General features: G+C 47.5%; 1 protein-coding gene across 1 annotated transcript in view; it reads left to right on the top strand.

Annotated features, from left to right (window-relative positions):
- The window catches only part of CCND2 (cyclin D2), a 26,321-nt gene extending 15,459 nt beyond the window's left edge, over positions 1-10,862 (top strand). The window contains exon 5 of the mRNA XM_003796426.3: positions 10,502-10,862. Coding sequence (XP_003796474.1) covers positions 10,502-10,651 — 150 coding nt within the window. The 3' untranslated portion in view covers positions 10,652-10,862. The remainder of the gene's footprint in view (positions 1-10,501) is intronic.
- The last annotated feature ends 852 nt before the right edge of the window (positions 10,863-11,714 follow it).

The raw sequence follows: 11,714 nt of genomic DNA, 5'->3' as shown, positions 1-11,714 counted from the left end.
ACCACAGGCGCCCGCCACAACGCCCGGCTATTTTTTGGTTGCAGCCGTCATTGTTGTTTTGGCGGGTCCGGGCTGGGGATTCGAACCCGCCACCCTAGGTGTACATGGCTGACGCCTTAGCCGGTTGAGCTATAGGCGCCGAGCCAGAAGAAAGGTTTTGAGAGAGACCAGGTTCAAGAGATGCCCTAGATTCAACTGGTGGGAAACTGCAGTCCTAGAGGTCAGGAAGGCAGTGACTGCGCTTTCCACAGGTGGCACACAGGGGCTGAAGTTGCCAGCCTGGGGCAGGGCGGCAGTGGTGAATCTGGGAGTAGAGCCCCCAAGCTCCAGCTCCAGCCTGGAGACCTGACAGTGCACCTTTGCTACTTCTCCTGGGGTCTTTGGGTTTGAAAAAACAGCCTCTGGTTTACAGGTGACTTGAGAGAGAGGCATTGTGTATCACCATGGAAAGGCTCCAGAATGCGGGGAACTTCACCAAGACACCCTCTGGGTGGGCCAGGAGGATTCAGAATGCCCCAAGTGGGAATTCATTGAGTCCCGGGATCACATGACTTAGAGGTCTGTGGCAGAAGCCTCCACAAGAGATGCTGAGCAGAAGGTTACACTCAGAGAGCCGAAGGCTGCAGCTCACTGGCCTCTCACCTGTATGTTGCTGTGGCGTTTGTTACCAGCTCAGAGAAACGGCCCAGGGAGGAGTTGAAGGGCCTGATAGAAAAGTCCAGGGTCCTCCTCTGAAGCAGTTCTTAGATATGCTTTTTAAATGCTGGCTCTTGTGCAAAGTGGCTCATCCTGAAATTCTAGCACTATGGGAGGCTGAGGCAGGAGGATTGCTTGAGCTCAGGAGCTCTTGTCTGAACAAGAGCAAGACCCCCACCTCCACAAAACATAAAAAACCCAGCTGGGCATTGTGGCAAGTGCCTGTAGTCCCAGCAACTCAGGAGGCTGAGGCAGCAGACGCCTGTAACCCCAGTGTCTGAGGTTGCAGTGAGCTATGGTGATGCCACCGCACTCTGCTTAGAGCACAGGATGAGACCCTGTCTCAATGACAACAATAAAATAGAATAAAATACAGATCAGAAAGACCCCTCCAGTGCTGCCTGAAGAATGCTTTTCTAATCCTTCAGAGTAAAACCATGGACCGAATTTAATATTTACAGAAGTGGTAGGCTTCCTTCCTTTTCTGAATGTCTCCTACTAAGGCTGCCTTACAATAGGACTTGCAACCCCGAAGACAGAACTGTCAGTGACAGGAGGTTGACCCCGTACCCCAAGGCATTGAAACCTCTTTCCAACGTTTACAGATATGCTCTGTTGGGCCAACCACCCCATCTGGCCTCCAGCCTCCTCCCATGTCACTAGTGTCACGTGGACAGAAGTCACCTCTGGGGTTGCCACTGAGGCTCTGGGACTGTGTCTTGCTTTTCAGACTGCACACCAGTCTGTCCTCTCCTACTGGAGATGCTAGTTGCCCTTTCAGATTCTATGTAGCCAGCCCATTCAAGTCAGCTGTCAGACTGCATTGAATGGATACAAAGCCGGCTGAGCTTTCCTCCTACAAACCCCAGCTGTTGAGTTGGTACCTCATTTCTGTAATGGGCAGGCACTGTGTTTCGTAACTGGGCATGCATGCACACACCTCATTCACACCAGTGGGCTGAGTTAAACTTTTTTTTTTTTGAGATAAAGTCTTACTTTGTCACCCTTGGTAGAGTGCTATAGCATCATAGCTCACAGCAACCTCAAACTCTTGGGCTCAAGCCAACCTTTTGCCTCAGCCTCCCGAGTAGCTGGGACTATAGGTGCCCACCACACCTCTTGCTCAGGCTGGTCTTGAAATCCTGAGCTCAAGCAGTCCACCTGCCTCGGCCTTCCAGAGTGCTAGGATTACAGGTGTGAACCACCTCATCCAGCCTCCGACTTAAATATTTTAACATTAAAAACCAAGCATGAACAGAGTAGAATGTAAAATTCATACCACTTTTTCAAGTGAAAAATTGAGTCCTCAGCAAATTCCAAGCTTGCCTCCAGTAGCCCAAAGGCTTACTTACTCTCTCCCTGGGCATGTCTGTAGTGGAAAGGTTTCAGCAGCCCTGGACTAGGTTGTGTGCACTTAACTTCAAAAGTGCTCAGTCTCCTTCCATCCATCAGCCTGTGTTCTTTACAGAGCTGATGCTCAGAGTGAAGGAGAATAAAAGGACCAAAACTTGGAATGCATTAGCATTTGAAGGAAGATGAGTTTTGCTTCTTGAGGTCTGTTTACCATTTCAGGAGTAGACAAGTGACACATTTTAAGCCTTATGCTCCATTCATTTTTTGGAAGTATTTACTGAAGCTTCAGTTGTTGCAGATGGGTTTGTAACAAGGTGTAGGAGTGAGCAAGGCATGGTTCCCGGGCATCATACTGGAGGTTGGGGTGGGAGGATGGTACGTGGAAAATAGAAGATGAGGTCCCTGCATTCAAGGGACTTAGCAATTGTACAGAGAACCAAGAATAAAGCATGCAAACCACTTAAACATGTGAATGAATGAATACTACATAATGTGTTATGAAGTATACACGCAGGAGAGAATCAGCTCAAAAGAGGGAAAAGGAACTCATAGGCCTGATGTAAAACACAGCCCTCCTAGCAGAGTATACTCAGTGATGGAAAATGTTCATTGAATGATCGGACTAGAGAAACAAAACGTATGGACCTGCAATGGAATATTATTCAACCTTAAGGAAATGAAATTCTGACACATGCTGTAACATGGGTGAGCCTCAGAGACATTATGCTAAGTAAAATAAGCCAGTCACAAAAAGACTGACTCTGTATGATTGCACTTATCTGAGGAACCTGGAATAGTCCAATACGCTGAGACAGAAAGAATAAAGATTACCAGGGGCCTGAGGAGAGGGGAGGATGGGGAGTTAGTGTTTAATGTCTATGGAGTTTCAATTTGGCATGGTGCAAAAATTCTGGAGATGGTGAGAGTTCTGATGGTTCCACAACAAAATATGAATGAACTTATTGCTGCTGCACCTGTAGAAATGGTTATAATGGTACATTGATGTTATATATATGTTACCATGATAAAATGTACATATATACATGTATATACATACACACATACAGAGGGTGCCAAAAAATGTATGCACACTTTAAGAAAGAAAAAAAAAGTATCAAATTTTTTTAATACAAGTCACATTTGACTTCTGCAATTACAAGAGGTGCTCAGCGTGACTTGTGTTCCTTTTCTGGTTTTGGTAATATTGAGGAATACAATTTTAATACAGTTTTTTCCTTTCTTAAAATGTGTATACTTCTTTTTTTGGCACCTCTGTATGTATGTGGAGATGTATGCATCTGTGTATGTATGTGTGGTATACGTCCGTGGTAAGATGTTTATAGGCCACTCTACCAAGTGCCCGTATATGTGTGGTGAGCGCTCCCTGGGAGAAGTCAAATGCATGTGGGTGCTGAACCATGTTTTGCCCTCTGGCCCTAGTGCACTGACCAATAGGAGTTGGACAGTTTCCCTGGGAGTCCCTGAAGTTCTACACAGGCACCTTGTTATTTACGATGTCTTCAAACTTACAGTGTTCTCTAGTGCTCTGGGTGATAGGCCACGGATTGTCAGGAATCAAGCTGTTGAAAGAGGGTCCCCTCGATTCATGCGAGATGCCAGACCAGTTTCCCTGGTTCGTGGGCCGGCAGCAGATAGCTTTGATAGGAGGGGTCCATGCGGCTCTGAGAAAGTTGGTCTTTGTTGCTCAGCCTGGTTGCCAAAATAAACCGGAACGCTTCATTCCAAAGAGAAAGCTGAGTGAGGAGCCTGACAGTTTTACAGGGAATAAAAGTCTCAGAGGGTGGTATATTTTAAGTACTTTTTCCTTCCAGTGGTAAGAGTTGCTAAAAACAGACACCAGCCAGAGGGGCGGTTCTGGCTTTCGGGGGAACTTCTACTGGGGCTTCCGGTGCCCAGAGTGGATTGAGGGAGGCAATCCTGGGTCCCTGCTGACCCTTGCCCTGCTTCCTCAGGCCGATCGGGTCCTCTTCCGTCCCCTCTGCACTCTGCTCGGGCTTGGGGCCAGCATTTATCTCACTGTTTCCTTGTCTATAGAACCTCTTGAATAAGACCCAGCTTTTACTCAGCCCTTTATCCAGGCCCCTGGCAGAGCCGTTGGGGTGACGCTGAAGAGAGGGAGGGACAGAGGAAGGAAGGAGGGAAGGACAAAGAGCAGGCAGATGGGTTTCAAGTGTGTTTCTGATTCCCTGGCCTCTGCATGTCCTTTGGAAAGCTGTGTCTTTAAAAACCAAAAAAACGACATTGGTTATAAGTGAGTTTCACCTGACTTTATCTTAGAGCAGGTCGGTTCATTTTTCACATGGCTCAGTTTCACCCATTCACTAAGAAAACAGTGAAACTGAGGCTCACAGGCTGTAGAGACGTTCTGAAGTTATCGGCAGAGATTGAGTAGACAGGTACAGACTCTTGGCATGTGGTCCTTGTATTTATTCTTTTCCACCTGGATTACATCTTAAATATTCCAGGGAAGTTTCCTTAGGTTCCGTAGACTCATCCTGGCAGTTCAGGATCCTGGTTGTCAGTGGGCTGATAAGTAATTATTAGCAGTGCAGCCACAGAAATCTCTTTTGATCACATGTGACTCTCAGGTTCCCCATGTCGTATCCTTCCCATTTGCTGGCAGTGCCCCCACGGTATGCAGCTTACCCCATTTTTTTTTTTTTTTATTAAATCATAGCAGTGTAGGCCCCTCTGTGAGGGGTGCTGTCTTCTGGGGACTTCCCAGGGCCTGTGGTTGGGTCGGGAACCTTGGGAGCCTTGCTGGAAGGGAAGCTGGGGGGGCGGGGAGGTGGAATAGAATTGAGAGCTGATGCCTCCCTCTCCTGCCCGTTTTTTTCTTCCCCCCTCTGGGCCTCATTTGGTATGCAAGGAAATAAGCCAAACAGCCTGTGAAGAAAGGAAGCATGAGATAGTTTCCTAAGTTGTCTCTGCCTGAGTTGGCCGCGGGTCTGGGGCTCATTCAGCCCTTTGTCCCCCTGTTGAGTGCAGTGCGTGTGTGGTGACAATAGCGTGATGCAGTGACACTGAAGGCTAATGGTAGGAGTTCCGTCAGCCCATTCATGGAGGCAGAGGAGGGTGCAGGGCACCAAGCTCGAGCCAGCAAGCAGAGGAAGTCAGAGGCCCTTGTAAGGAGCTGGAGATCACAAACACTGCTGTCAGGGCTGGGACTGCGGGGCGGGGGCGGCCAGGAGGGAAGGGGGCGAGGGAGGGGGCCTATCATCATAGAGCCTGGAGCTTTGCCCGACCTCCAGCACTGTGGAGTGCCACCTGTCCAGGCTGACAGACGAGTATTATGGCTTCTCTTTTAATCAGCTTAATTTGGGGCATCTTAACACAGTGGCTGGTGCTTTGGGAGGCTGCCGGGGAGCTGATGTCTTAGAGCTGCTGCGCTTTACACACATGGAGCATCTTTTGATCGGAGGCGCCAGTGCCCCCAGCCACTTGGGCTACGTCTCCCTTTCTTAGAGATTCTCTGGTCTGTTCGTTTTTACTTCAAGCCTAGACAAAGCAAAGGTGTATAGGAAAACGAGTTCTGGAGTTAGCTTCTCTTTTTTTAAAGGCAGGCTCAGCTTTCAACGGAGCGAGCCACTTCAACTCTCCTGGCTTCTGTGCCCTCGCCTGAAAATGAGGGCATTGGGCTGTTTGATCCCCAGATGCCCTTTGGACCTCCAGATTGTCTGATGGTGTGATTACCTCTGAGTGTTTTCTTATAATCCTAACCCCTTTGCAAATACTCTTAACTCCAGTCTTCTCCCAGCCTGACCCCCAGCAGAAGCAGCCTGGTTGGGTGTGAGGCAGGGGTCTTGCTTCCTCCTGGTCTCCCCAGTCCCATGCTGCCCTTCTGCTTTGAGCAGGAAAGGGGCTCTGTGGACTTGGTATGTCCGGTTGCAGGTGACCACACTGCTCCGTTGTCCTCTTCCTTCATTTCTACCACCTCACAGCATTCACAGGAAGTCCAAGAACAGTTCCTGCCATGGTCAAGGAGGAGGCCGCTGTGCAGTGAGCGAGCTCAGTCTCAAGCCGAGGGAGTGCTGATTACTCTCTCTGCCTTCCACAGTATATCTGCAGGACAGGCCCTTGTCCTTAGGATGCTTTTGCTCTTGCTGAGCTGAGAATGAATTCGTGTAGTTGAAAGTGGAGCCGATAACTGCCAAGCTGTGAGGAGGCGGAACCTGAAGGAGGGTTGGGCAGAGACCCCAGAGCGGTTAAGATTAAGCGTCCTGCTGTGTCATAAGGGAGACTAGAAGAGAGCAGGGGAGGAGAGTCAGCTCCTGCCTTCCAGGTAACTGCCTCAGTTACCCTGCTCCCTTCTAATCAGAGGGTCATCATTAAGAGCTGGTCATCGTCAGTTGTGATTTGACCAACATCCAAATGACACTGACTGAAGAAAGAGTGTGCATTTTGTACGAAATCTTGGAACAGCCTTGCACACATTCTTCACTGGAAGGTACATAGATGAGACTCCTCGCGCATGTTATTTCAACTCCCATGGCTCTGAAAGTCCAGGACAGGGGACTTCTGCATGTCCCAGTCCTCCCTGTAAAGTTTTCTCAGAGCTGTTCCTAGAAGGCTCAGCTGCCCAAGGGAAGGCTAAACAGCAGGAAAAGTAGGCACATTGGTGACCCCAAAGGGAAGACTCTCCACGGCCTGAAATCAAATTCTTCAGCTTTCTGGAGACCATTCTCCCCATTTGGAGGCCCTGGTGATTGATACACTGATAGCATGTTACTGAGTTGGAAGATGCCCTGACCCAGGTTACCTTGCCATGGGGCCAGAATAGAGCCCTGAGGAAGGAAAGGCAGGCAGGATTGGCCAGGAGGCCCCAGGTTTCTAGTCAAGGAGGTTTCTAGTCTAGTCTTTCCCCAGGTTTCTAGTCTAGTCTTTCCCCAGGTTTCTAGTCTAGTCTTCCACGTGCTGCACCCAGAAAGGATGCCCCCCACAGCTGTGCCAGGAGAAGGCCCCTTTACAGATACTGCAGTGCTGACATTTTTTTTTAATTTAAGGGTTCAGAGCTGTCGTCTATCCATATCACACATATGCACATGTGGTCCCACAGTCAGTGAAAATCCTACCATCCTTCTTTATGTTTACTGTATTATTTTTTTTTTTCAAAAACAGAGTCTCATTCTGTTCCCCAGGATAGAGTGCAGTGGTAGCACCTTCACAATTCACTGTGGCCTCCCTGGACTCAAACCATCCTCCTGCCTCAGCCTTCCAAGTACCTGGAACTACAGGCATGTACCACCAGGCCTAGCTTGTTTTTTTTTTTTTTTTTAAGATGAGGTCTCACCCTGTTGCCCAGGCCAGTCTCAGATTCCTGGGCTCAAGCCCACCTCGGCCTCCCAAAGCGTTGGGCTTAAAGATGCAAGCCTTCACACCTGACCCATCTTATTTTAGATAATAGAAGTTTTTAGGCCTTACACTTTGAGTAGGATTTGTCTTCCATGAACACATATACAGTATTTGAGGCAAGTCTGTAGTTACCACGTCCATGGTATAAAGGGGTTCTGATTCATTCCCCTGGCTCCTGGAAAAAAACGTTCAACATACCCTTCAACAGCCTCCTAAAGACTTGGATGGTAGGCGTGCATCACACATTAACTTCTTGGATTTAGTTGATTATCCTCTGCAAGAAAAATAGCGAAAGAAGAAAATAACCCTAATTTAAATTCTGAGTGCAGGAGGGCAGATGGGATGAGATATGATGCCGCGGTCTGTGTCTCAGTTCCTGCTTTGTCTTGTGGGGTGAGTGACTGATCACACCACAGTGCATCTAGCACTTAAAGATGGGTATTGCCCGGCTGCAGAGCCCCTCTGAATATATCAGCTCCTCACATGGCGCTCAGATGGAGAAAGAGCTGTCTATTTCAGCTATAGAAGAAAGACTGATGGTGTCAGACTCACTGTCCTTCTCGAATGCAGGACCTGCCTAAGGACACTCCGCAGTGGTTTTGACTGTAGTCACATTTTGCCTTATGCGTTCACCCCAACATTAGCTTTGATTTTATATTTAAGATATTTTTTAGATTATAAGGCTTTAAGGATTTCAAACATCTACTGAAATGCACATGCACCCAGAAACGTTGTATGTTTAGCCTTTACCACCTAGCAGGTGGTGACCTGTGAGCACACAGTGTTTCCCTGGAGGCCTTGGAAGAAGTACTCTGGGAAGAGGTGGACAGGCCCAGGAGAATCTAATCACTAGTTAAGGGGGTCAGGTGGGTAGGGCATGTGACCAGAGGATGCCAGGGAAAGTTTGAGCTGGGTTAGCAGGTCCTTAGTTGTCAGAGCCTGACTCCATCCCATCTTTGTTCGGGGTGGCACAGAGATGTCCATTGCTGGGTCCCATCTGTCTTGTTCAGCACTCCCCCAAGTGCCAGACACATGGTGGACCCTTTGCCAGTCTGGAGTGCATGCTAATCCATACCTCATTTCAAAGAAATGTAAACAGTTCTTTCAGGTTCCAGGACTGATTTGCTGTTATACGTAATAAAAAAAATGAGTATCTATAGGGCTGTCACTCAGCACCGCACATGTATTATTTCAGTTGCTCTTGACTCTTTGTGTTTAAGTATCCTTACTCCACTGATGGGGAAGCTGAGATCACAAAAGTGAAATAACTCAGCCACTGCCTGCAAGAGTGGTGGGTGGGCAGCAAGTACTACCTCCTGTATGCTACAGTAAATTCCAGGTGATAGTTCATCTCTGCCTTTAGCTCCTAGTCTGTTGTCACTCCTACTCTTTCATTTTCATTAAAAGCTGTAGTTTGAAATGTAGAATAGATAAGAGGTAGGAAAGTAAAATTTAATAGTATGGGAACTTTGTTCATTAGTAGTTAATGCCAATGCTATTGTAGATCTTTGGAAAATAAAGGATGCTTTTGTGCTTGGCAGGATAGGTGGTGAAAATTACACTATGAACACACAAAAGGGACTTTATATTAAACTGTGGAAAGACACAGGGAGGTTCAATTTAGCATATTTTCCTTCTGTATATGCTTCTAAGGACAGTGCAGAGAGGCAACCTTGCAGAGAAGGAAGGCTGGAAAATGCCTACTGGCAGCAGTGCCTCAGCCCACACCCACTTGCTGATGTGAGCCACAGTCCCTTCCTAGTGACACCTGTGCCTTGCTGTCGAATTCCATGCCAGCCACCTAGGAGGAGCTCCTGCCTGGGCCACACACACTCTGAATTTCCCCTACCAAATATAGACTGGTGTTAAAGCAATGCTGCGTGCAGATATTCTTGTTTATTCCCAAATTGGACAGCTTGGGTGTCCAGAATTTTGAACCTGTCTGCATTGTATTGTTATGAGAGTTGAGGAAGCAATAAATAAGCAGAAACTCAGGGGTTTTGTTGGTGTTTATTTTTAAGGGTTTACACAGCTTACGTGAGGGTCAGCACAGTTCAGTCCATTGTCCTTCTTTTCTATTCCTTGGTGACTGGGCTTGCTAATATGCAGCACCTCCTGGGACCTTCCCCTTTTCTCTGCCACCTCCCAGCTTCCCTAGGCAGAAAGCATCCAGATTACCAACCAGGCTTTGCAGTCCCTAAGTGGACTGCCACCTGGGCCAGTGCTGCTCAGGATGTGAATCACCTGGGCTCTGCTAAAACAGATGCTGCTTAGCTTGATCTGGGGTTGACTGAAAGTCTGTGTTTCCAAGCTCGCAGGTGATACTGATGCTGCCAGCTTGGGGACCCCACTTGGGGTAGTGGGGTTCTATGGAGCTTCAATAACATCTCCCTTTACTTCACTTTATTTCTATTAGGAAACTTGTATGGGCTCGGCACCTGTGGCTCAAGCGGCTAAGGCACCAGCCACATACACCTAAGGTGGCGGGTTCGAATCCCCGGCCCGGGCCTGCCAAACAACAATGATGGCTGCAACCAAAAAATGGCCAGGCGTTGTGGCGGGTGCCTGTAGTCCCAGCTACTTGGGAGGCTGAGGCAGGAGACTCGCTTGAGCCCAGGATTTGGAGGTTGCTGTGAGCTGTGATGCAAAGGCACTCTACCCAGGGGGATAGCTTGAGGCTCCGTCTAAAAAAAAAAAAAGAAAACTAGTATGAAGGGCAGTGCCTGTGGCTCAGAGAGTAGGGCACTGGCTCCACATACCAAGGGTGGTGAGTTCAAACCGGCCCTGGCCAAACTGCAACAACAAAATAGCCAAGCAATGTGGTGGGCGCCTGTGGTCCCAGCTACTTGGGAGGCTAAGGCAAGAGATTCGCCTAAGCTGAAGAGCTGGAGTTTGCTGTGAGCTGTGAAGCCACTGCACTGTACCGAGGGCAACAAAGTGAGACTCTGTCTCTAAAAAAAGAAAGAAAAAGAAAACTAGTATGAAATTATGCAAACTGAATTATATGTTTTCTTCATAAAATGCTCTGTGTGCCCTGTTCATCGTACTGACAGCTCTGGTCTGGACCATTTTTCTCCAGGATTGTCTCAAAGCCTGCCAGGAGCAGATCGAGGCAGTGCTTCTCAATAGCCTGCAGCAGTACCGTCAGGACCAGCGCGATGGATCTAAGTCAGAGGATGAACTGGACCAAGCCAGCACCCCGACAGATGTGCGGGATATTGACCTGTGAGGGCGCCGAGTCGGGCGGAAAGAGAGAGGCGCATTCGTCATCTGCTCTCTCCTTCTCTCTGGTTATGTTTTGTTCTTTGTGTTTTAGGATGAAACTTAAAAAAAAAAAAAAATCTACCCCCCACCTAGATCATATTTAAAGATCTCTTAGACGTGAGAGAAAAGGGTCCTATAAAAACGGAATAATTAAAAGCATTTGGTGCCTATTTGAAGTACAACATAAGGGAATCCCTTGTATATGCGAACAGCTATTGTTTGATTATATAAAAGTAATAGTAAAATGCTTACAGGAAAACCCGCAGAGTAGCTAGGAAATATGTACGCCTGCAATATGGGAACGTATTAGAGGAAACTTTTTTTTTTCATGTTATAAACTAGCACATACACCCCTTTTAGTATAATTTGAAGGAACTGTGTATGCCATTTATGGCATGGTTAGATTGCAAAGCAATGAACTCAAGAAGGAATTAGAAATGAGGGACACGATGGGGAGGGAGTACAGAACAATCTCTCAACACGATGGAACCATTTTGGGCGTAGAAGCACTTTTGCTCTTAACCACCTGTTACTAAGTCAGGAGCTGATGGATCTCTACCTTAAGGCTTTCTGCAGGCTACAGTAGCTGCTACCTGAAACAATGTTTTATTTTGCCAGTTGGACACAGGTGATTGGCTCCTGGGTTTCACATTTTGTGACATCCTGCTTCTTCTTCCAAACTTGGTTCGTTGCAGACAGGACCATCTTGTCATCTAATGGGGAAATTTAGGTATGGGCCATAACCAAAACTCAGATGAAATGGAGGCAGATGGAGACCAAGGGTGGGATCTGGAATGGAATCTTTTTCTCTTACTATATTCAAGAGGGTAATGTGACCTTGGCATCCTTTATTATGAAAAACTAATTTTTGGTGCTGATTGGCATGTCTGGTCCAAAGTTGAGCGTTGTCATAAACCATTCCATTCGAAAAGCACTTTGAAAAATTGTTCCTGAGGGATAGATGGGATGGTTTATGCAAATCATGCTGAAGACTCTTTCCCTCTTCTCTTTTCCCCAGACCGTTCTGC

This window comes from Otolemur garnettii, unplaced genomic scaffold (assembly GCF_000181295.1).
Source record: "Otolemur garnettii isolate 467f Iridium unplaced genomic scaffold, OtoGar3 scaffold00104, whole genome shotgun sequence".
Lineage (NCBI taxonomy): Eukaryota > Metazoa > Chordata > Mammalia > Primates > Galagidae > Otolemur > Otolemur garnettii.
The sequence above is the reverse complement of the archived record's forward strand: the minus strand, read 5'-3'. Positions and strand labels throughout refer to the sequence as shown.